This window comes from Buteo buteo, chromosome 6 (genome assembly GCF_964188355.1).
Source record: "Buteo buteo chromosome 6, bButBut1.hap1.1, whole genome shotgun sequence".
NCBI lineage: Eukaryota > Metazoa > Chordata > Aves > Accipitriformes > Accipitridae > Buteo > Buteo buteo.
Window position 1 is genome coordinate 44767346 of NC_134176.1, and position 25620 is coordinate 44792965.

General features: G+C 42.8%; 2 protein-coding genes across 19 annotated transcripts in view; both read right to left on the reverse strand.

Annotated features, from left to right (window-relative positions):
* Positions 1-150: 150 nt before the first annotated feature.
* RAPSN (receptor associated protein of the synapse) lies at positions 151-10347 on the reverse strand. Of its 2 annotated transcripts, XM_075030890.1 has the most exons (9): positions 9713-10347; positions 6830-7168; positions 5389-5547; positions 4957-5055; positions 4737-4859; positions 3310-3483; positions 1990-2043; positions 1148-1347; positions 151-362 (listed from the first exon to the last, which is right to left on the reverse strand). In XM_075030890.1, the coding sequence occupies exons 1-9, from the start codon at positions 9926-9928 to the stop codon at positions 290-292; spliced, it is 1437 nt and encodes a 478-aa protein (XP_074886991.1). In that variant the 5' UTR covers positions 9929-10347; the 3' UTR covers positions 151-289. The 2 variants fall into 2 exon arrangements, with proteins under 2 accessions (XP_074886991.1, XP_074886990.1); XM_075030889.1 differs by lacking the exon at positions 3310-3483 and having other exon boundaries at positions 9713-10306.
* CELF1 (CUGBP Elav-like family member 1) overlaps positions 7035-25620 on the reverse strand; it is a 72877-nt gene continuing 54291 nt past the window's right edge. For 14 of the 17 annotated variants that reach the window (XM_075030886.1, XM_075030885.1, XM_075030883.1 and 11 more), the window contains one exon: positions 15112-24364. In XM_075030886.1, coding sequence (XP_074886987.1) covers positions 24237-24364 — 128 coding nt within the window. In that variant the 3' untranslated portion in view covers positions 15112-24236. Of the gene's footprint in view, positions 7169-13310; positions 13485-15111; positions 24365-25620 lie in introns of those variants that run through there. The other 3 variants (XR_012650800.1, XR_012650801.1, XM_075030874.1) reach the window with 3 other exon arrangements.

Genomic DNA, 25620 nt, shown 5'->3' on the forward strand with positions numbered 1-25620 from the left:
GAGGGCGCTGCTGCCCACCCACACACCCGATTTCCCCACCCCCCCCACCCCCACCCCACCCCCCTCGCCCCAGCGAGAGGGTGCCCGGTCGCGGCGGCGGTCGGGGAAACTCTCCCGGCAATGCCCTTTATTACAGCCAGTCCCCGTACAGAGGGAGCGAGGAAGCGGAGCCGGACCGAGGACGGCCCCGGCCGCCCACCCGAGCCCCGCGGCACCGCCTGAAGGGCCCCCCCCCTTCTCGAGGTTCCCCCAGCAGTCCCGACGGCGCAGGCCGAGCCCCACGGGCGGGTCAGACGTAGCCGGGCTTCACCGACAAGCGGCGGCAGTTGGGGCAGCCCCGGGTCCCGTTGGTCTGGAGGCACCTGCAAAGGGAGGAGGTGGGTTGCGGGGAGGGCCCCTGCGGCCTGAGGCGCCCCCAGGGCCGCTCCCGGTGCTGTGCTGTGGGCGGTTAACCACACAATAACACCGGAAAGAACGTCCCTCCCGTCACGGGCAAAGATTTCATCTCTTTTTTTCCACCCGTTCCACAAAGGCACTTCAGCGCGTTCCTCTACCACAGTAGGTTCCTGTACTGCCGGAGACAAATCTGCAGAGCTCGGGGGGCACCTCTGGCTGCCGAGTACTTTGATCCCGATTCTGGTGTCATGGCGAGGCTGCGATTTTAAATTCTCAATTTTCAGAACTAAGTGTTTCGTTACACTCGCGTTTGTTCTAAAAATAAAGCGGGGGTACGGCTAACTTCTTTCATGGCAGTAGCACACCTTCTTCACCTGAGTGTACCTCTAGACAAGAGAGAAAGTTGGGGGATTCAGGGGAAAAAAATCCAAACTGCCCCTGGGAGTGAAGAACTGATTGCCCAAGAGGAATTAAATGAGAACCTGTGAACTGGGCTAAGCACCTACAAGGTGAGGACACGGGTGAACAATCAGTTAGAGGACAGAAGTGGGAGTGGGATGGATATTATGGCTAAACCTCACCCTCCAAGGCCATGGGATTCACAACGCTGCAATGGGATCCTGCGGGGCACAGGTAAGCAGGACAAAGACCTGGGGAACAGCATGCAGAGGACTGTCCTGCTCTGGGCATGAACAGCTCTTTCCTATGACTAATGTCACGACAAGGATCTTTAGTACTTCCAGCTCATTACTTTAAGTGGAAGAAGTGGGAGCAAGGCAGCGCCTGGAGCTGGTTGTTCTTCTCCCCAATGGACTCTCCACACATGCCACAGTACAGCTCCATCTCCTCCACGCATTCATGGAACTTCACTACATGGTCACGCAGTTCTTGCTGCTGCCCCTTCGTGCGATAGATCCTTTCACAAAGGCAGTGGAGCTTCAGCAGGCCAAGCTGCACATGAAGGGCAAAAACGTAAGAAAAGTGAACAAGAAGGTGAAGACAGAGCAGTAACAGAAGGAGTGGAAACCACTACAGCCCCATCAGCCAGCTAGAGAAATGGCACAGAAAGCTGCCTGACGGACAGCATCAGTCATAACGACATTTAGTCTCTCAGCACTTCCTGCAACTACCCCTACTTCTTTGTATCACAAAAGGGGACACCAGGTTTGAGGGACTCCGCAGCTTTTTCATCAGGATGGTTTTCCTGAGCTAGCCATCACATACACTGTATTATTTCACTTTCCTTTACCTCCAGCCAGCACAGAGTTCAGCTGCTGCTCAGGGCAATAATGTTTTTCAAGACCCCTAATCCTCTAGCTCTTTGCTTGTTTCATACCCCATTTTTACTGCTTCCCATTCCCCTTTTTTTATCCCGCTGCGACTCCCTCCCTCCCTTTTCAGACTTGCACACTGATGGATCATATGTGCAATTGCCCACAACTAAACATTTCACAACAAAGCAAGACCCCAAGCATCAGCTGGTTAATACAGACATGTTAACAAGCAATAACAAATCTGGATACTTCAATGCTTGGCTTAAGTTGCCTGATAGAAGACTACAGAGAGTGCTGAAGAGAAGCTGTAGGATCCTACCTTGTTCCCTAGTCCCTCTGCCAGCTCCTGTGCCTTTTCAATGCTTTCCAGAGCCTGTGAACAGAGAGCATGTGTCATCAGTTCTCAGTCTGATATATCAAAACCAGACTTGTATGAATGGCCTATGGGAATTATTAAAAGAAAGAGGTGAAGAGGTACAGAGCAGAATTTAGATAAACAAGCATCAATGCAACTCTGGAGATGCAAGATAGCTGTCTGGTGGATTTCCGTCCTCTCCCAAAAGTTCATCCAGAAGAAAAGCTTAGTTTCTGAAAGACCACAAGTAATCCAAGAGCTACATTTCTGTTCCAGCCACACAGCGCAAAGTAGGGGCATGGTGTTGGCAGAGGCTGGTGTTTCCAAGCAGAGAGAATACAGACTTATTTAAACTCAGTCACACATGCTCGTTGGGGTTGTGATGAAGCACAAGCAAAGCAAGCCTTTCCCCCATCCTACCCTACAGGCTCTATAATTGTTGGGCAACTCTAATTTCACTTGTATAAAAGGGGAGGAAAGGGATCAGCACCACCAACACACCATGCTCTTCCATTTTTTCCCTGCTATTCATATATCCACTTTGTCCTACTTACGCATGGTGTGATGTAGGAGTGACTGTACTGCTATCTGTCTTTTTCAATCTGAAGGAAAGTATTTAGCATAGCAGCTGTTATACCAAATGAGTCCCTACTTTACCCTAGATGCCCCGGTGTTCCTCACTGTTCTGATCATCAGTCTCTGTTTTCCAGAACTATTGAGATCTGCTTTGGATTTGTCCAAGGGGAAGAAGAGGTCTCCCTTGTGATGCAGTAGTTTTCAGGAAGAACATTATAAAATTTCTACCCTATAATTTGGCAATACTGCTATTCTGGGAGAAGAGGACCAGATGAGATGAAAGAATGCACTTCGAATGCAGAGATGGCGGCATTAGATCTGTGGTGGCAGCCACAGCCTGGGATAAGGAACTTGTAGAAGAGGGAAGCAGGAACTGAAGGCTAGCAGATAGAACATAACTGAGAGCTGTGCCTACTAAGAGTGACTGTGTACTGGAAACCCCTGAAATTAATGACTGGGACTAAGAATCAAAGTGAGGCATGTGGGGTGGGGGAAGAGACGCTGAGAAATCCAGGGGACAGTTTGTCGTGGACAGGAATATGAGACTGCACAAGAGTTTGGGCAAGCAGGCTGGGACAGCAGCCTGGGAGGATCTGCAATACCATTGCCTACATGCAAATAAAAGGAAACAGACTAACTGGCAGAGGAGACCGGGAAGATGGAGGAAGCTAGGACAATAGGGAATCAGCAAGTAAAAAGTTAGCAAACTGATTTATTAGGTAACTGATATTGGGATGAGTAGCATGAGAAATGGAAACTGGGACTGGCAAGCTGAAGAACAGGCTTGGGTGAGTATTCAGGGCTGTGACATTTGAGGAGGTCACATCTGGGGCAATGGGCATAAGGTGCCTGACCCACCAGGGCAGACATTCCCTCCAATGCCTGGAACAGAATACAAGATTCATCTATTCATTCTCTTCTTTTGTGGGTTTTGGTGAGATTAAGACTCTGTGCAGAGCCCTCACCAGGCTCTCAAGTGAGAGCTGTTTGTGATATCAGAGGGTGGTGATGGCTGGAGGTGGGATCAGTGGATGTAGGGGTTTGATGAGTGCTCTGAATATTCTGTTATGTAGAGGCCTACCTGCTGTGTCCTGTCCCATTCTTCTGAATGTGAGATACGAGGCTGGGAAGGGATTACACTGAGCAAAGTTTCTAACTACACGGTTTCTTCTTCCATTGCAAACATAGTGTTTACTTACTGAGACTGCAAGGTGTATCTTACCCAACTGATTCCCTGCTGTAGGCAATGTGGATGCTGACAGCACCTTGATCTTGTCTTTTCTGACACACACATACCTGATTTCCTAATAGCTGGGATGCTTCATTTGAGCTAAATTTTTTTGTCTCTCATAAGAGTGGTAAGAGTGAATCTTCATCATATCTACACCCAAACCAGCATCCTGATGTGGCACTGTGCAGGCACTCCAGGTTGTTCAGCACTAGTTCAAGGCTAACCATTGAGCATCTCATTCTGCAGCCCAGTAATGTTCCTGCAATGCAATCTGCTGCATCTAGCACAATCTGGATTTTAACACACATACATTGCCTAAGCATTTCCAAAATAAGGAACGTTGCCCCTTGTACTACACTGACCGGTTATCTATTCCCAAATGATTTCCTGCTCTCATTTCTCGGTTTCACATCACAGTTTATGTACCTTCAGAGTTTCTCTAGGAATTGGATGCCACGTTTGGCTGCAAAGCACATGGTGGAGCTGTAGAGCTGTCTAAGCATCATCACTATCACAACAATGAGCTTAGTCATATAGCTAAAAATTAGGCAGTGGAATCTATTTCAGAGCATAAGCATAAGCTGATTGCCTACAATGGTGGGAGTAGGCTTCCTTTCCTCAGTGCTGGTTTCTCAGTGTAGTGCTTAAAAGTAATCAGGACTGACTAATGAGACAATTCCACAAGTCAGCAGTCTGACTCAGAATAGATGTTCATACTGTTAGTAACAAACTCCTGGCTGAGAGGGACTATTCGGAGAAATGTAACTGTACAAGCAACAGACCCTGTTGGTAGAACCAAGGGGTACAGGTCTCTATTGCACTTTGACGGGCATACGGTTCAGAAAAAGACTGTATGCTCTAATCTTGTCTAACAAACTTCTGTAGAAACAAGTTCATAACTGACCTTGTCCAGCTCCTTCTGGATCATCCAGCACTTAGTCACTCCTAGCAGCACCTGGATCAGGCCCAGGCGGTTTCCAATCTCTGTCATGATGCTCATGGAGGAATCATACCGAGGAAAGGCTGTCTGCAGAAGCAGGGAGAAAAACACATGTTTTGCTATGGCCAGCTTTTCACACCCTCTTGCTATCCCCTCTGTCCTTCCTGGCAGGAGAGTGCTGTACCTGCAAGTCTTTGCGACTGCGATGGATATCTGCAAAGCACAGCAGACACAGCGCTTGCAGAGGCCGGTCACCATGCTGCAGGGCAATCTTCATGGACTCCTGAAAGAAATTGTCTTTGGTCAGTAAAAGAGCTTGTTCCTGCTTCAAAACAGCAGCGCTGGGACTGCGCACTCCAGCCACTGAAAGGTCAGCTCCAAAGAAATGGCATAATCTTTTTAAGTCACGTAAAATCTTGTTCACATGTTCCCAACCCAGGGCCATTCATAGACCCCAAATTTTGAGGCCCCCTGGGCTACTGAAACCACAGCTTTAAGACCAGGAGGCAGCAGGAACATCTGGAATAAAGCGTGAATGCCATGGTATCTTTTTTCCTCCCAGTCCTGTAGGCAAGATCCCCTTGCCTACAGCCCTGCGTCTGCCTGCACCCTATACCTCACAGCAGTCCATAGCATCTGCCAAGCGCCCCAGTTTCCGATAGGCCACTGCCATGTGATACTGGCTCATTGCACGGTACTTCAAGCTCCAGCCCTTTCCATAATCATTCACCAGCTCAGCTGCTTTACAAGGAAAGAACAAGGCTTTCTCGTAGTCCTGTAAGGCAGAGAAACAGACAGAGAGCAGTTACAGCAAAAATAAAGCAAAGAAAAAAAAAGCAACCATTTTTTATTTACTAACACTGCAAAAGCTAGCAGATTTCTGTACACCTTTCAACTCCTGCTGCTCCTCTTCCACGTGCTGTATTTCACTAGATGTTTTCACTGGGTATCAAACTGTGGAAGGTGGAATTGCCATATACTGAATTCATATTACTCTCTGGGTTCAGGACACTGGGGCAATGACATAGCAAATGAATTTTATATAGTATGCCATCAACTTTACTCTGCAGGAACCATCTACCATCCTCTATAACCAAGGGCTGAAAACTTTCTCTGCTCTTAGATCATCTCTGCTTTCAACATCTACATGGAGCCCTCATGTTCTCCATATGGTGAGTCAGGATCTTCAAGAGGCTGGTTATCTGTCATTGCAGGAAACAGGAACAAAGAATCATGGCCTCACCAAATCCACAATAAGTAATAATATAACACATTTTCATTTTTAAGCATTTTTCTGCATTAAAAGTGTTTTAGAAAGAAATCTAATTTTACAATAAGTACATAAAACTATTATCTAAATATCTAACCTCATTCTCAAGTAAGTTACATGAGACTGCAGAAATGAAAAAGTCCTCGTACTTTTTAATTCTCCAAGATGCACAAAGGAAACCACAACTTTTAAAATTTCTTTTCTCCCTTTTTATTTCATACCTTAAAAGTATCCAGCACAATGTTCTTTTTATTTTTGGAATTATGAGGGAAGTTTACTGATAGTTTTCAACACTTCAGTTGGTAAGTCTTCCATTAGTGACAAAACCCAAGACTTTGTGAGGAAAACCTATTTGTTGCTGTTTGTAATAGAAGTTAGAACTGGCAAATCACCCCATCCTCAGTTCCTCCCTGTTTTTGCTCATGTAAATAGCTATTTGCCTGCGATAGTGGCAGAAATAGAGAATCCATGAGTTCTGGCTGCCAGCCCTGTGTGCAGACAGTACCTCCTCTGATGTGATCTTCTTTGAAGCTACGTTTGATCTTTTCAATACACAGGAATATTCACAGCTGCTTCTGCTGTGCTATATAAACATTACACTAATCCTCCAAACCTTACTGTGAAGGAGAGTACTCAGTGATGATTTTACAAAGCAGAGATTTTAGCTTACAACGCTCTCTCAATATTTCACTTCCTATAGCAAAGAAATAAGCTGAAATTCACACCATTTCCAATTCTTTCCTGAAGCCATGAGACAACCACCCTTCCATCCCTTAGGTTACCGCACCTTTATCTGGGCGTAGAAGTTCCCAAGGCTGCAGCAGACTCGACACTCCAGCATCTTGTCATCGTTGTTGTGCGCATAGCGTAAAGCTTTCTCAAAGCACTCCAAAGCCTTCTGGAAAATGCTGAGGCCCAAGAAGGCATTGCCCATGCTGAGGCTCACCTGGCCATTCAGCTGCAGGCTCACAGTGGTACCCTGCATGTTCAGGCACGTCTTACAGTAAGAGATTGTTTTCTGGAATTCACAGAGTTTCTCATTGCTGCGAGCCAGGTTTAGGTAGCTCTCTGTAAGGAAATCTGGGTCTTCCAGCTCCCGTGCTGTGTCAATCTGTACCACTGCAAACTTTAAGTAGAAAAGACAGTGTTTATAAAAGTGTGTAATTTATTTAAATACAGCTCAAACACCCACAGAGTAGCACCCTGTACTGGACAACTGGCTCATCTCTGAGCAGTCCAGCAGCCCAGATTGAGAACCATCCTATACATTGAGCAGTTTATCTGGTGGTTTAAAAGGCCTATGAGCAGTCTGAAGAAACCTCTCCACACAGTCTTTGGGACAAGGAAAATGAACTAGGCTGGCAGTTAGTGGGGGGGGGGGGGGAGAAAAAGCTGTTAAATGGCCCTAAAGAGAAGTAGGTGAAACAGGAAACATTCGACACAATGCAGCTCAGTTTTCTTTCACTGAATTTAATTTATTCCACTTTCTCTGGAATTCTTAAGATATTAAAGTACTCTATTAATAAAAGAAAGTAAGCAAGCTCCTTCTTTCATCAATGTTTTACTAACAAATTGCAGTCCTGACAGTTTTTATTCTATAACCTTCAGGATTCATTGCATACAGTTCTCTTAAATGATCTGAAGTCTTTTTCTTTTAGACTGCAAACTCTTCTGAGCAGCGACTCTTTTGTGTTTTGTGATGAACCAAGCACACTGCTGGCTTGAATTAATACCAGTAGCAAAGGTAAATATCTAGCAATTTTCTCAGTATGTGTTTTCATTAGAGATTATGAGTTAGGTTTATGGATAACAATTCCCAAGGGCACCAATTAATTCCTTTTTGTATAGTGGCAACACATAATAATTTAAGCTACCAGAACATTTTACATTCTTCACAAAATTAAAAAAAAAAAACAAAAACAAAAACACAAAAAGCCACAAAACCCGACCATAAATTGCATATGTTTGGGTATATATGTTCTCAGATTCCTTAGCCCTTTAGGAAAGCTGCTATGTGGACCCAGTAACGTGCATTAGCTCATGCTTCCCCACATTCCCTTACCTTTGTACAAGTTCTTCATTATTTCCTGATTGCCACAGCCTCTTTCCTTGGTGTGAAGTAATTTTCCTCTCCAAAAGAGATTGAGCATCATAACCCTTCTTAAATCACAGTTAATTTCATGCCTTTAATTCTGACACCTCTTCTCCTGTTATTTCCTCTCTCAACAGTTTATTGCTAAAATTCTCCTTCCTCTATCTTTGATCACTCATGGTGTAAAATCTTGTTTGACTGAAGCCATTTTTCCTTCCTAATACTGGGAAGAACTAGAATTCACATACTCTGATCCCACTTTCTGCTCCCTTCTCAGGTAATGAATTACCATTCAGGTATACTGAGCTCACTCCTTTGCCTGTTTCTTGTTTTCTGTGAAGCCTTCAAATATTTCATTCAGGTAGCCACATCTTACCTTTTTTGCTTCTCTCTTCCCTAATCAGTCTGTTGTTTCTGCCACCACCCAATTCCACATCACTTATCAGAATTGTTTTTCTTCAAATGTTTTCCAAGTGTATTAACACCACTCTTTTCTTGTTCATCCTAAGTATTTGATTTTAAGATAGGGCTTTGACATGTACATGGGTTTACTAGTAAGATATCCCCCACCCCCTTCTAAACAGAGCTACCAAAAACTTTTCAATGAGATGTGGGCAACCCCTTCCCATTTTGTGCTAAGTGCTGAATGTTTATCAGTCTAGTAAGAGGCAACCAAAAACATCAGGACAAGAATATCAAGGCCCTTCAGCAAGACCCTATTTCAGGCTAGGATAGTTTCTTAGGACTATTACAACATCCTCTTGCCTTGTCTTCCAGATTCCTGAGTCACCCTCCCAAACACTGCCTCCTGCTCTCTGTATGCATCCTGTTACTTCTCAGGTCTACACATCAGCCTCTTTTTGTTCATTTAATCAAACATTTTTATCCTCATGCTCTTAAAATGTAACTTCAGCTTCTTTTTACTACTCTTTCATCAAGCCCAGTATCCTTCCTTCTATGCTGTCCTGACAACTGGGGGCCCCTCTCTGACCATAACTGTCAGACCCCTCCTGGAACATCTCTCAATCCCGCTGCCAAAAAAGCATCCTCTTTCCCCTCTTAATCAGCCCCCCTGCAAACAAATAATTGTAATAAGAACCAATGTAAGATCTACATTAGATATCAAACAGCAGTTGAACAAGGTAACAGAGGTCTCCACAAGACTGCTGGTTATTCTACAGAATCCACTTGGAAACCTCTTTTCACACTGACATACACACTGTAAACAGCTTTAAGTGGAGCAAAGGCCCTGTTTTCATACCTTTTCCTGAGGCCTGATAACATGGTGTGCCTGTATGTGGGGAATAAATCAAGAAAGGTCCCCATGATTAACTGGAGAACCTCAATAACCTGGGAATCCTCAGGGACCAGACCCAGTGAGAAAAGTATCATTCTGTGTATTTTGTGGGCTGGAGCTGTTGGTCAACGCAGTGATTATGGCAGCCCGGAATATGAGCTCAATAGCTGGTATGTTCTACTATATACAAAACAAAACCCCCGATTTCACATTCTAATCTCCAGCCACTCTCTGTAGTGGGTGCGACACAATGGCATGCATGCATCTCCAGTTCGCCTTACCTTCAGCATATCTTTGTATCTGCCCATCTCTGCGTGAGCAGTGATGAGGCAACCCAAAACCCGAAACCTGCCAGCAGGATCCGCAGACTTCTCCAAAACCCTCATCCAGACTCGCAGGGCCTTTTCGGTCTGATTAGACTGGTAAAGATGGAGTCCTTTCTCTATTTGTTGCTTTGTCTGGTCCTGACCCATCTCCCATGCATTAAAAAGCCTCATACACTAACCTCTAAGGACAGCAAAAAGGAATTGCACAGAAGAGAACACAACATAAAATGCCCTAATAGAGGAGGGCAGGTTGTGTGCTCAGAAGGCTTGGAGCCATAAAAGCCCAGCCATGTCAGGGGGCTGGAGCTGTGGTAGGCAATGGCAAGAAGTGGTTGCTCAGCACTGAAGGTAGAATCCCAAATCCCCTAGGCAAACGTCTTGCTTGCTAGGACTCCATCAGTGCATTCGCCCGTCCAACCCCATAAACGAAAAGGAAAAGCACAACGGGGAGAGAAAGAGAAAAATCTCGGGCGACAGGAGTGAAACTCAATCTGAGCAGCCCGTGCTGGTCTCCTCCGCATTGGCTACAGCTGCGCCTGCCAGTCCTCGGCTCACGTGGCTCCCAGGAATGCTAGTCAGGCTCCCTGGCTCCCAAGGTCACGGCGAGCCAACTGCCCACCCCTGCCCGCCGGTATGCAGCTTATTGTCGTGGTTTAACCCCAGCCAGCAACTAAGCACCACGCAGCCGCTCACTCACTTCCCCCCCATCCAGTGGGATGGGGGAGAAAATCAGGAAAAGAAGTAAAACTCCTGGGTTGAGATAAGAACGGTTTAATAGAACAGAAAAGAAGAAACTAATAATGATAATGATAACACTAATAAAATGACAACAGTAAGTAATAAAAGGATTGAAATGTACAAATGATGCACAGGGCAATTGCTCACCACCCGCCGACCGACACCCAGCCAGTCCCCGAGCGGCCAAAAAAAAAAAAACGCCTCCCCCCCCCCTTCCCAGTTCCTAAACTAGATGGGACGTCACATGGTATGGAATACACCGTTGGCCAGTTTGGGTCAGGTGCCCTGGCTGGGCATGAGAAGCTGAAAATCCTTGACTATAGTCTAAACACTACTGAGCAACAACTGAAAACATCAGTGTTATCAACATTCTTCACATACTGAACTCAAAACATAGCACTGTACCAGCTACTAGGAAGACAGTTAACTCCATCCCGGCTGAAACCAGGACACTTATTAATACCTCGGGAGAGACAATCAGCTGCAGTCACAGGGATGGCTCGGTTGTCTCTTTCCCCTCTCTCTAGCCATCACCTTTTAGAAGCGGTGGTGGTGGTGGCCTAGCCTGGGAGGTAGCAGCCTCAGCTAGGGGTAGTAGCTTTAGGAACAATACATGCCTTAAAAAGTAAGGCATGAACTAGAAGGCTCCAGCACGTACACATGTGCAGTATTATACTTGCAACAATATGCCCGATACTTGCCAGGCACAAATTCAGCCTCCCTTTTGAGGGCCTCAGCTGACAATATGGACTGTTTCTGTGGACAATGGTCAGCTCTGTCACAGATTTGCTGCAAATAAGGCACTGACTTCTTAATTTCAGGGTCAATAAGAAGCTAACCATCCTGAAAAACTTTGTTCATGACTGACTGTTGCTCACGGCCATCAGATACCCATGACAGTCCTCCAAGAGTTTGCAACGTAAGTTGTCAAAGGCACTGCTGAAGTCCTGCATCCAGAAGCTGCTCATCTTTTACGATGAATGACAATAATGACCCAAAGCAACAGATTTCTGCTCCTTCAGACTGCATAAAAGAATTGTCAGCCCAATTAGAATACAGCTTTAACGCTCCTACACACCTCTAGGAGTCAAGTTTCATACCCCCATTGATGTGCTGCTTTTTTAATGGGCTCAGTCTCGGTTATCTCTAGATTTACTCTGTCCTTCATAAGAAGAGATACCAAACTTGCAGGGGGAGGAGGGGGCGGGGAATGCCTCAGGGAAGTCTAACGTTTTTCAGATACACAAGTCCCAGACACCTGTTTTGGGATCATTTTACAGGCCAAAGAAATTGCAATTCAGAGTTTTAACAACAGACCCATGTGAAGAAGGAGGCATGTCTCCAGCTGCCGCCCTGCTTCTGTGTGAATTTGGTGGCAGTTCTTCCCCAAGCAAAGGTAAATACCAACAGAATCATCTCACGGGCCACCAGTTGGACCATCCAGGCCTGTGTCATGGCTGCCTAAGGAAACACAAACCCAAGGGAGCCTTCCTGAGGTAACATCCCTAAGGAAAGCAGGACACAAAAGAATAAGGAACCACAATCTACCCAGAGGCTTTACATCATAGCAGTCATGATCTTAAGAGATTCCATCCATACCTTTATCCAGAATTTCCTCAGAAAAATATTTTAAAAAGGAAAAGCATTTTAAATGGTAGAAAAGTCTTGCTACAATCAGACTGGTTCTCTTTTGGGAGCTTATATACTCTATTATATTTAAAATATTTAATTCAGCATTTTTTTTAAAGCAGGTGCTAGTTGATGTTTCAGCATAGACTCTGAGTACTCTCAAATTCTGGAATTAGAAACTGGAAAAATCTACAGAAGGCTGAAGAAAAATTAACGCTGAGGCACAGCTGGTTAATGTGCAAAAATCACTTCAGCAACACTGTTAAAATTATTATCTAGGTACTTTATAGATTTTAATTCTGATTCAGAATTAAGAAAGTTTATCCTCCCTACATTAATTCTTCTATGTCTCTCTGGAGATGGGTGGTGGGATGGACATAAGATGCAGAAGACCGATCCCCATGGAAAGCACTGATAATGGTGAGGCCATCAGATTTCTGGACTTGGAGAAGAGGCCAGGGACAGCAACCATTGGAGTCTGCTACATGAAAGAATCAAGCCAGGACTCAAGAAAGGGGGAAACAAAAATCATATAATTCTTTGCTGGAGCAGACTACTTTGCAAAATTAGCCTTCCACAAGTAACCTGGCTGTAACTCAAACTTATCCTGATGCTTTTGGACCACTTCACCAAAGCACTGCTCCCCTCAATATTCACTCTCATATCCCAGAAAGAATAGGCAAAGTGAGAAGAAGATGCCTTGCATTCTGACAAAGCCCATCTAACAGGAGGGAAATGATCTGTCCTGCATTTTATTGATCACACTGTATGTACTTCCGTGCTCTTGAGTTCTCCTATGAAATTGTGCTTAGTCTCTTAAGAATCAACTTAACTCACCTACTGAGATAAAAACTTACCCTAGTAAAATGAGGGTTAGATCCATCAGGCTCAAATTGGCCGTTTTCAAAACATGGAAATATACTCTGATATGGAACATACCACTCTGAGCCCGATACAGCTGCCTAAATAAGGAGGGGTAAATGGGTAGAATCACCAAGACATTGACTACCTGTGCTGCTTTGAGAAAGTAATGGCAGAATGATCACCACTCTGTGGCTCAAGATAGCTCTAGTTTGTACAAGATTCAGGTATGGCTTCTATGGTAAATGATCCACAGTTTCTTCTCGGTAACTGCAAATAAGCAAGCCTGGAAGGTGCATAGAAACACCAAATTAGGGAGTCTCACCTGTCATGCAGTGGAGCTATACACGCAGTGTAGCTAATCATGCAGTCACTTCTTCCGAGTGACCACATTGAGCTGCTTGTCTTCCTCCCCGCTGCTCTTCATAATGTATCTCCGGTGACTCCTGGCCATTTGAAGACAGCAGAACACGGCTGGTAAAGTCAGGAAGATTGGAGACTGGAGTCAAAACAAGTAGTGAAAGGTGGAGGCAGATGTGAGAGGAAAAAAATTTCTCCTAAAACATTCAACATCAGGACTTGCATCTACAGGTTTGTGTATTTCCTGTTGATGTTGATAAATATAACAACTCATGTGAAATGCTGATTATTTTCAGAGATTAATACACTGGCTCTTATTTGTAGTGTAATTGTCTACTGATTGGTGGTGGCCTTTTAAATTAAAGAAAAAAAGCTTCAAAAAAAAAAAAAAAAGCCACCTACCCAGAGGGATCTAGTACCAGTTCCATAACATACAACTGACAGAGCTCTGACTGCTTAAGATGAGACTAGCCAACTTTCTGCACAAGTAGGAATCTTCCATCCCACCTAAACAAACCCTTTTTCTGATTCATTTGTTTCTCTCCATCCTTCACCTCAGACCTACTGAACTGAAATCTCTCCAGCCTCCCTTCTCAACAGCTGCAAATTAACTGCAGGGATCCCAGCATACTCTGCAACAGTTGGTGGCTCAGTGCCTCGCTTCACAATTGGTGCGCTGCGGGGAAAGGAATGCAGCACTCAATCCTGATGCTTGCAAGTGCTCTCAGATTTACAATCATGTAGGAAGTAATGGGGTGAAACAAGAGTATGCCAGATAACAGAGGAAAAGGACACGGAGGAGAAACATAGCTGCCCTGAAAATGCTTGCAGTCTCTGAGATGCAAGACAGCAGAAGGAAGGAGTAACATCACTGAATTTTAGGAGCTTTCAGAAATGTGGCAAAGTCACAGCCATTGTGGTACTTTCCTTCCAAGAGAGGCAATATTAATGTCAAACTCATGGCAAGTTTCTGAATGAATTATACTTTGCCTACACCAAATATTTACTTTTTTACAACTCATTTTATTTCATGTGATTAACATATCTTTGTCCTAAAAGCAAAGCAGGTAACTTTCACTTATCACAAAACCTGAGCTAGTAAGTAATCCCAACCCATTTGGGGTTTCCCTGTGTAGTATTTCCAGGACCAGGATCACTGGGGACTGCAGATACCTTCATGGAGCAGAACCAGGAAATAGGTTCAGCAAGCTTGGCCATGTTCCTGTAAGGGGTAAGGAGGCAGTGGTGGGTATGGAGCTCATAGGAGCAGTACGAGCTGGTGCCTATTTAATCCCACACACCACCACGCACATGTGCTGTTCCTATATAGCTGAAGTCTGGTGTTATGCCGAAGTTATTTAGCCCCTGAAACACCATGAAGCACAGTGCACAGACAGGCAAGGGCTATGCAGCACCAGTTCTGTGAGGCTGGATATGCCTACACCTCACTCCCCAGTGTATCACATATTTGCATTATCCAAGCTTTTCTGTATCTAATGTCTAAAGGGGACTTGACTACCAAATGAAACAAAATGGAGGCTAAACCACCAAAAAGCCTTCTCCATTTCTACTCAAAGTAGCTCATCTACAGAGGTAAAAATCCAGGGCTATATTGTACATCCAGAACAAGCGGTATTGAGCCATGAAAATTTTTGTGGCTCATGCTAAGAAACTGGAATTTAGTTCTCTCATCTCTCTCCTCATCTTCCCACACTTGGACCCCAAAAGAACCTCAAGTTTAAGACACAAATACAACACACAAGGACTCTTCTCAAACAGTTTAATAGCAAATAAACAAAGGAAGGTACCACACTTGGCATATACAAAATGACTTGTTGTCGGTGTGTCTGTGCAATTAAAACAGCTTTAAGTTGCCCTTTGGGACAAAAAGAAAAAAAAAAACAAAAACAAAAACACACACACAAAAGGAAGAAAATTCCTTTAACACATACTCGCTCGTTCCAAACTTGTAACAAATCTTTTCATTTTTAAATCCACTACACAAACTCTGTGATCAGATAAGCAACATGTGCTCCTCTGCTTTTTAAACCATTAAAGTAAAATCCGTAATTCTCTACAAAGTACAACACAATTTCACACAAAAAGACATTTTGTTTTGCAAATCAAAACAAGAAAAAAAAAGGAACAGCTCAAACAAGGTAAAGAAAAGCATTTCTACGACTGAACCACGACTTTGAGTTGATTAAATCCCGTTACTGCAGAACAGACTCTACATTTGGTCATAGTGGCAATTTGTTTTCTTGTCACATTGTGAATCACTTTACATTGTTTTCTAGTAGAAAAGGCAAAAAACTGTACAAAACCCCTAGTGTTAAATACAATGTTTGTACCAATAAAAAAGCCCACAGGTTTGTCTCCAAAATGTAAATTTTCTTTTTAAATTATTCACAAAAAGCAGCCAAAAATCAGAAAGGCAGCTGCTGCTCCACTGTCTCAAATCCATTAAAACCACCACAGAACAATTAAAACAACCAAAGAAAGAAAAGGAAAGAAGAAAGGAAAGAAACATCCAACGTTTGGCATTTTGGTTTTCTTCAAATATTTTTCCACAGGTTTCCGCAAAGTTCCTTATGGAACCAAATGCGCGTGTACAGAAATGTATTAGCAGTTACTCAATCCACTGCAGGGTATCAGTGCCCCCCACTGACACACAGCCCTGTGCATTCAGACTGTGGGACTAACAGCAGCCAGCCCACAACCCTACCTCCCAAATAAACAAGCCTCTCCTTTTTTCATCCAGCCTCATGCTTCATTCCCAGGTATATGTACCATATCCAAACATGTTCTGTCTTATATGCAGGTTAAGGACTGTCTACACAAGTCTAGCCAATATCTATTGAGAACATAGTATCCTCAGCCAACTCGGGAGTAGGATAGAAAAAAAAATCCTTTTGCATCTTTGCCTTATCCCAAACACTGGGCAAAAGTAAGATTTCTATCCAATCAAACACGATTCTTTTTCTCAGCAAAACCCCTTCTCCTGGGATTTCATTTCCCATTATTTTCTACTGTTAAGATACCTACGCTAGCTTGCTTCTCCTTCCAACTGAAACTTCATCACAGCACACACTCTTCAGGTGCCTTCATCTAGAAGCTACATCCCAGTTTCTACCAGTGCAGATGGTATGTAGGGTAGGGGGAGGCCTGCTACCCAGAAAGCAGTAACCTGTCCTAGTTCAACCTGCAAGCCAGAAAAACTGCTTAGCTCATTACCCAATTAAAAACGAAACAAAAACTAAAAAATCTCCGTAGAGATTCCCCAGCTAAGGCCCTTGAGAAGAGAGCTGGGGATGGTACCCTGTTCAGGTAACAGCTTCAGAGGCTGTTGTATTGTGCTTGTCACTTGGGAAAAGAGCCAGCAGTTTTAGGACCAGGTTTACAAATGCTTTCTCTGGGATATTTCAAACACTTTATTTCAAGAGCTAACCTAGATCCTTCCATGGCCCTGCCACCAAGGTCTGACTAATGGTATTAAACTGGGGCTGGACTTCACGAAAATGTGCCCTGAATTATACAAAATGCTCATAAAGAGTGTTTCAAAGGAGCCCTGGCTTCAGATAACTTTGGAAACAGAAATAGTGTGAAGTTCCCCCACCTTCCTGCTCCTTAGCTATTCCCTTCCACCAGAACTGCCACTCCAGGAACAGTGCAACCAAGCCCCCTGGGAGCCTCCGACAGCACTGGAGATGGAACGAGGTCCAGGTGCTCTGTCAGGCAGACAGTCTAAGTGCACAGGTAGATGCCCTCAGGTGGCTTCTGATCAGATATTTGTCATACCAAAAACATCAATTTAAAGGATACCTTTGAAACCCATTAAATTACTCAGTTTTTGCACAAACTATAGAAAACAGAGAGGTGAAGGTGATATATACGAGGGTGTGAAGAAAACAGCAGGAAACATGCAAAACATTTCTGGGCACTATCTTAGTTTGAAAGATTAAAACAAAAACATCACATTTTGCTGAGGAGATTGTAGTTACAAAAAAAACAAGCATGCTGGAGCTTAACAAAATACAACATCAACTTTGATCAAATTTTCACTGCAGACTGATAATCACACAGGGAAGCAGGGGAAAAAATAAAAATAATAATAATAATAAAAATAATAATAAAAATCAATAAATGCCAGGGCAAAAACGTAGCTACAATCAGAAGAAAATGTAGTTCAAGTGTTTTCTGCTGATACCACTCAAGTCACAAGTCTGAACTCATAAAAACACATGCTGTCTCCTCAAGCACAGAAACCAGATCAGCAAAATGTGACTAGGAAGTCTCCTGAAAGATTAAGTCACACCATATAATTGACTTTTTCTTCGAAACTGTGTTTTTAAAACTAAGCACACAGAAAAAACTAAGCCTAGAAAGTGATTGGCTGTATGTTCACAGAAATACAAATACTCCACAAGGTATGCTAGCAAGGCTGCTCTGAAGACAATTACAAAGAATCAGATTCACAAAATCAAGTGGTTATCTTACGAAGGTCTAGAAAAATAGAAATTCTTTTATATTCAAATGCAAGTTTAAATATTCCCCTTCAGCAGTCTTTCTAGCAAAACCAATTTGGCAGCACAAAAAAAAAAAAGAAAGAAACAAACGTAATAAAAAATACACATCAGCATCAAAGGTCAACACAAGGTCAAAGGTGAGAGTTCAAGCATCAGAGAAGCTGAAGAGACAAGGATTTGGACGATGTACTTGAACGCCACATCGACATGCTTTAGGCACAACGATGAACAAACGGCAGGAATCTAGAAAAAAAACAAACCAGAAAGAGGGAGACCCACTGAGTTACACAGAGCAGTACATCCAAACACGGAGAGAGAGAACAAGAATGGGCACTGTACAATGAGATCTCCTGGGGAAGGGAGTTGACAGGGAAGGGCAGCACATGCCAACGATGGACAAGTAAAAGTCAAAGTACATGAAGGACACCAAGTAAACATCAAACTGCCAGAAACCAAATGGAAGCAGAGGCCTGGATTTCCCTCTCAACACCCAGTCTGTGGAGCACTCCACAGCCTAGTGACACACTGATTAGCCTGCACTCACCTTACCCCATGCCCAGTATCTCCACTAGCTCTGTTTAAGAGAAGAACAGAGCAAGCTCCCTCCCCAGGAGACCAACTCCAAAAAATACAGCTCCAGGGCTAAAATCTGCCCACAGAGAATGAGACCATGAGAGACAAGACAGAGGACACAAGGGATTCACAGGTGGTTTGACGGCTGAGACTTTTCTTGCATCCTAACATGGGAAGTTCTTAGGCAGTGGTAGCCCAGGAAATCTGTGTTCTTTCCTTCAGCTACAGTCCCTTCTCATTCCCTAGGAGCCCAGGAAACTGGGGGTGGGTGATTTGGAACGGGGCCGGGGGTGTGGGGGAAAGATTATACAAGACAAAAACTCCACGCATTAGAGAATAATTCCTTAAGGACTTCACTGCAAGTTAAGACTTGTCCTAGCTGAGCACTTTTCATACCTTTAGACCTGCACAGGGATTTTCTGTTCCCAACCTTTTATATAAACAGCCCCTGGCTCCCTGACTTCACGAGGAGGGGATTCTGGGCTCTGAGAAGCTCTACAGTCACTGTTGCCAGTTTGATGAGTAGAAAAAATGTGTTTCCTAAAGCATTCTTGAAGAGTTTATAAATAAAATAGTTCTTATATTAAGTGATATAAATACCTTTGTTTCCTCCTCTCAGCTTGTGAGCTGCAAGAGACAAGCAACATTTTGGAAAGAATGTGGGAGGTAAGGGACAGAAGCAGCATGTTTTTTCTTTTTTTCTTTCTCTCCCCTCACCCCACCCCCGCCAACTCCCCTTTATCCCCTGTTCGTGGCCTTATTCTTGGGCACATCTTGAAGCTGCTGGTTAGAGACTAGAGCAAGGTGAGACTTGCATGTTATCTTATAGCATGTTTGAGAATAGCACATATTGCATTCCTGTTCTAGAGTGACAAGCAGCATGTTGTCCGCTAAACCTGCAACACTCCACTTACTAGAACTGCTGAGATTAATTTGCTCTTCATACTTTTCAATTTGGGGAAAGGACTGCGTACGGAGGTTAAACCAACTCCAGCAAACAGAGTACAACGCAACTCTTGCAGTTATTTCTACAGTTCCAGAAATATTCTAGATAGTTTGCAGATAGCTGTAAGGTTTCAGTCCTAAACCAGAAATGCAAATTCATCACAAATTGAGGCATGAGAAACAAGAGGCATGAAATCAAGTGACATCTAAGCATGCACCACAGAAATTCTTTGTGTGACTTGTTTGGGGTTTTTTTAGATAGAGATTTTAAAAAATATTTCACTCAGCAATTTTCAGGGAAAAACACTAAGTTTCATTAAAGCCCTGGGGAAGGACTGGCCTACAAGAGCAGAGCCATGAGGTGCTCGATAAGAACTTAATGACTTGGGGAAAGTTGTTCCAGTTTATCCTTGTTTTATTCTCACAGCTGTGATAATTCTGCCTTCTGTGTTTTATATTTTGTGGTAGGTATGCTCAGGGATATAGAACATCCTTATGTTTAAATGTTTGCAACAAGAAGCTCTCAAAGCATTTCACATGTTCGTAGTTACAGCATACTGCAAATGAAGGGTGCATCCAAGTTGCTTTTAAGATATTTCCAAATGAAATAGGAACAATTTCATTCTGCTTGGCTGTTCTTCCCTAACTGACAACTACTAACAAGAAGAAACACTTCAGTTAATTCTACCATGCAAGCAAAATCTATCATGCTATGTGACCTTCAGTATACAGATGAAAAGCTTTTTCCTTATAGATGTATTTGCCAGGGAGAAATTTTCTGAGGTTCCTATTTCTAGATAGTAGTGCCCACAGCTAGTAAACTGCCACACCATCAAAATATAAAGCTATGTTCACTATCATTGTTCTCAGATACTTTTGAAAAATTCCAATCCTCATTCTGCTTTGGATTAAAATTTAATCACTATATACCAAAGGCATTTTCTAATAATGCAAGCTTTGTATTACTGGAAGAAAAACTAAACAACAAAAAGATATCCTGTTTTGGACTGTTCATTATCTAGGGGACTGAAGAATCTAAGATTTTATTTGCTACAGTACTTGATACTAAATACCATCAGACTAAGACTTCAGTTGTTCATAATACTTTCATCTTATTATGGAGTATCTAGTAAAATCAAATGTTTTCTGAGAAAAAAAAGAAATCTATGAAGTAGACCATTTCCATCTTGTTTCTAAAAATATGTAAGTACTTCCTGGTGGCACATGTAATATGGAATTCCATTTCATCAGAAGTCCTACTAGCTTTTGTAGAAAATTCAGATTCTTTGGTTTATGAGCATACAGAATACTTTGTCCATGTGGCTACTTAAGCCAATCCTTCTGCAGTTTATTTGAACTCACCCAACTCTTACCCCACTATTCATGAAATAAAGCATTTGACACTGATTTGATTTGCACTTGAATGAGAGCATGACAGGAATTTAAAAGAAAATAAAATTTAAAAGCCCCAAGTCCCCCAAATCCCAGATTTTCCTGCCAATGAGCAAGGAAGAAAACTGGCTTAAGACGGGAAGGCAAGAAGAGCCTAAATCTCCAGAGTCAGCGGCAGCCACCAAACAAGACACAGAAATGTTGACTTTATCTGATCAGTTCTGTTATTAGAAAAAAATCTGCCCAAGTCACAAACTTGATACATTTATTAACTTTGGCAACATATACATTGATACACCAAGAAAGGGAAATCTGAAACAAATACACAAAAAGGGCAACATCTTCAGCTGGTGAAAACTGATGCAGCTCTACTGAAGAGAGCAGAACTGCATTGATTCAAACCATCTGAGGATCACATCTTTTAAAATTTAACCTGCATAGTTTTGGTTTGGTTTTTTTTTTTTCTTTTTGGCAATACTTATAGTTATGCCAGTAAGGCACAGGAGCTAGCCCAAGTTAGGTGTCTTAAGGTGATCCTGTCTGGGAGGAGTCACTGATCAAACTAAGCCACAGTGTAAACTGGTGAATCTCCTGAAGTCAATAGGAGTTGCACCTATTTGCAACAATGCCAAGCTTGATGCGTAAGTTACAGTATTGAAGACACACTATAGGATGCAGAAGCAATAATATCTAATTTTGGGCAACTGAATGACTAGTAAAGAGGCCGGAGCATCTGGTTAAATGAAAAATGGGACAAAGGTCTCAGATAGTACAGTGGGGTAGAGTGCAAAGACGGTAAGAGTGACTGTAGAGACCTCAGAGCACAGTGCTCTCCTCCACTGGTTCACAGCGTTTGTCTTCCCCATTTAGCAGTTGCTGGGCTGCAAACAGGCCACTGAAATTCAGTAGTTTCAATCATGCACATCATTATGTGTGTAAAACAATCACATTCAGGATTCTACAAAACCCTGGCCTTTTTTTCCAGTGAAATAATTTAGGTAATAAATATTCTCCACCCTGGAGCGGTATAAAACTTCTATAAAAATAGAAACAACATTCTTGGTTACAGCAGGTTGCACTTGGAGCAGCTGCTCCCAACTATGGTTTTTTTTTCTTTTTTTTTTTTTTCTTTTTTTTTGAAAAGTATATTATTTATTTTAAAAAAAAAATCCCATTATCACCCTGGAGGCCTTCACACTCCAACACTCTTTTCTCAGAAAACCAGGACACATCTTTCCCATCGTGCAGAATTCAAGTGTACATGGTTCACTTAAGTGTTTGTTTACGTTTCTAGAGAGATTCAAATAATTAACACAGAAGGGTACCACATGCCAGCATAACTGGGAAATTTGGCAATCTGGCCTTTGAACCTTTGCCACCACAAAATGATTTGAATAATACTGATAGATTTACCTGTCTGCCATCAATATAAACAGACCGGCATCAACTGTTTGATTTTCAAATTTAAGAATGGAAAGGGCTCTTCTTGGATGCTACGGGTCAGGCCTTCTACTTCTGAGGTTTGAGATCCCAGGGGACCCAGTCCCTGGCAATGCCCAACATTCCCAACAGACCACTGCGTGGGGATTCTAAAGGTGATCTCAGGTTTGATGGGTTTAGTGCTCCTCCTGCTGGAGCAGGACAGTACGTCCCAACCCTACGTCTGACCCACACGCTCGCTCATCGTTAAGCAGCTGGCTCCCAGATTGCGGTGTTAGCTGGTGCCCTGGGAAACAGCATCTCGAACCAGGAATACAAAGAAAACAAGGAAAAGGAGAAAATATGAGGTAAATGGAACTTCTGTTAAAGACACACAGAAATTGTAAACTTCCTCTCGTGACAGAGGTGGATTTTGGTGGTTATAAAACGGGACTCGACTCTGATTTCTTAAAACAACTCAGGCCAGAGTGTCAAAAGTCCTTTGAGCCCCCTAAAACCAGTGTGTAACAGAGGCCCTTAGCAACGCATTAGCAATTTCACAAGTGTGCAGAAAAAGCGTGTGTTCATTGAAGGGGTGTATTCAATTTTCCTTCAATATAGAAGACAACAGCTAGTACCAAAAGGCAGAGTAAGACTGAATGGCTCAATGCTCTGCTGTGGTTCCACAGCTCCTGTGTTAGCCTGTTTTGCACTGGTACACACCACCTTAAAGGAAAACTGCAGTACAAAGAAATACCTAAGTACTAGACCAAATCACTGCACAAATTGTTTTGGTGGGGTTTCTTTTTTTGGCGGGAGGGTGGGGTGGTGTTTTGGTTTTGTTTTTTTTTTTAAAAAACCCAGGAAGTTATCTTTGCAACAGAGTTGAGCCTAAGAAATCAAATCCCAGGAGAACAGGTATGAAACAGGAGCCTCAAGAGCTGTGTTAGGGTAGCTCTGGGGTTTGTATCTCAATTTAGCAGTCATTTAATAGAGAAACAAACAGCACTTACATTATCAGAATGAATTCAAATAATACTCTGCAAAAAGGACATTATCCCACAGAAGTGGGGAATGTGATGAACTGTTAAGAAAAATTGTCAAAAAAATTCTGCAGATTACCAGGGATCAAAAATTTCTGGTTTCCAGCCCTAGATGTATTCATCCAGACTAAGCTATCTCTCTCTATACCTTTCTACAACACCTAGATAAAGTACATATGGTAAGTTTTCTTAAATATGGAGAAATTCACTGCATCTCATTAAAATTCAACTGTAAACGGACAGTGAAATTTTTGGGGGAGGGACATTATGTAGTAATTTTATAAAGTGCTGTGTACATTCACAGTGCTACATGAACACTACTGTATATACAGCAAAAAAAAAAAATCACTGCAGTTTTCCTTCGGCTTGTTAATGTATTCACCCTTCTAGCCTGTCTCCTGCTTTAGAGATGATTTACTAAATCCCCACCATAGCATACAGTTAAGGAAATTTCAAAGAGTGGAAGGGGCATGACAAAGGCTATATGGAGTTGGTTCTTTGCTCACCCAAACTTGGATGGACTCAGTTCTCCTTCCTGATCTTTGTTTTGATCAGCTGTTCCGTGTTATTTCTGTTTCCCCTTCTCCTCTCCACCCCAAGGCAGTGTGGTGTCAGTTTCTGCTGCTCCCTTTAACCTTTCCTCCCCACCCCCCAAGGAGCTGGCATTGGTCCTTCTCAACACACACTGGTTACAAACACAGCAAACTTCAAATAAGGGAGGAAAAAAAAACAACAAAACAAAACCTCAGCGATATGGCACCTAAACTCCAAAGTAAAACACTGGAAACAAAAGCACAAACTTGTCCTCCATCCGAAGCGGGATTCTCAGCAGAGGCTGCAGCCGAGTCTTCAGGGGAAGATGTGCCAGATAGAAGGCATGGATCAGCTTCCAGGACTGTAAAAACACAGCCTTAGGGCTTCGAATCACTAAGAGCGCTCCTCTCCAACTTACCAGAAGATCCTTCTCACTCCAGTCCCGGAGGGGAGGGGCGCTCAGTATGGCTTGCTGTCATTCTTAGAGCGCTTGAGCTGTACTTTCAGACGCTTCATGCCAATCTGAAAGCCGTTCATTGACTGAATGGCAGCCTGTGCAGAGACAGGATTGTCGTAACTTACAAAACCTGAAGAAAGGAAAATACATAATTATACCATGCCAAAGCTGTCCAGAACAGCTACTCACAACTGGAAATACAGGTACTCACAAGGTAAGAGAGGCTTGCATGAAATGCCATTTTCAGAAGCTCACAACTGTTTTAGACTCTTCATAAAAACTAGGGCTCTCAGACAAAGCATTGCTTTCTGACATATGGAACTTTGGCCAAAAGATATACAAAGCTCAGGAAATTAAAATAACATTTTCTAGACTTCCAACAAAAATGAGTACTGCTGTTTGTTTTATAAGAACTCATACCTGGGAGAACACCAAACCTGGAAAATGTTAATCTATATATGAAAGCTCTTTAAAGATACAAGACTGAAATCACCCTCTTGGCATTATGGGAACAGATTTGTTTGGAGTGAAGTAGCTGTCAAGACAGCGTGGCGCTTGTACCACTATTACGTTTAGGTTTCTCTCAGATGAAAGAGCATTCCAGGGAAAGGGCATCCCCAATATAAACTTCTCCAGGGTTTTAAAGGAACCCATTTTAAATAACTTCAGCCAATGGCTGGCATCACTACCTGGGGAGATCATTCCATATACAGGTGTTACAGCCTGATGCTCAGCATATTTTTGTGTTCTCACAAAGCATCAGATTGTCCATATCTTTTGTCTCAAATACTAAAAAAACCACAGGATACTATGTAGGCACAAAGCTATCAAAACCACGGAGAAAGGCTCACCTCTCCTATTCCATCACAAGAAATCTCCCTCTATCAAAATAGTCATGAGAGCTTATAGCACTACAAAAATGCTACAACTGCTTGCACTGGGGTTTCAAAGTGAGGAAAATAAACCCACAAATTTTTCAGTCCACATGCGCAGCCTCCTACTAAACAAGCTAAGAAAGAATACCTTCTTTGCTCTTTTGGCATCACGGACTTTAGCAGTTAACTGACAATAATCTATTTGGATAGTAACAGTAGCACGACAGGTTGATTTACAGTTTTAGGATACACTTCCCATCCTGATGTGCCTCCCATTTAAACACACAATAAGCAGAGCAAAATTAGTATAAGAGATGTAAAGTTAGGTAGTAAATAGCAGCTGAAATGGTCTTACTAAGTTTTCAAGAATTAGGAGGAAGCTTTAAAAATTGCCTTCAGAGCATTACAGAACATCAAATGCTCCTGTACTATATGGTAGCCATAATAATTATATATAAAAATATTAATGGAAATGATTCATAATGATAATGTAGTAAGTAGTACATACAGC

Coding starts and splice junctions, on each gene's coding strand:
- RAPSN (XM_075030890.1), bottom strand. CDS start 9,928: ATGAGGCTTTTTAATGCATGGGAGATGGGTCAGGACCAGACAAAGCAA. Junction 4,860..4,956: donor GCAGTCGCAAAGACTTGCAG/GTACAGCACTCT, acceptor CTGCTTCTGCAG/ACAGCCTTTCCTCGGTATGA. Junction 1,348..1,989: donor CAGAGGGACTAGGGAACAAG/GTAGGATCCTAC, acceptor CTTCATGTGCAG/CTTGGCCTGCTGAAGCTCCA.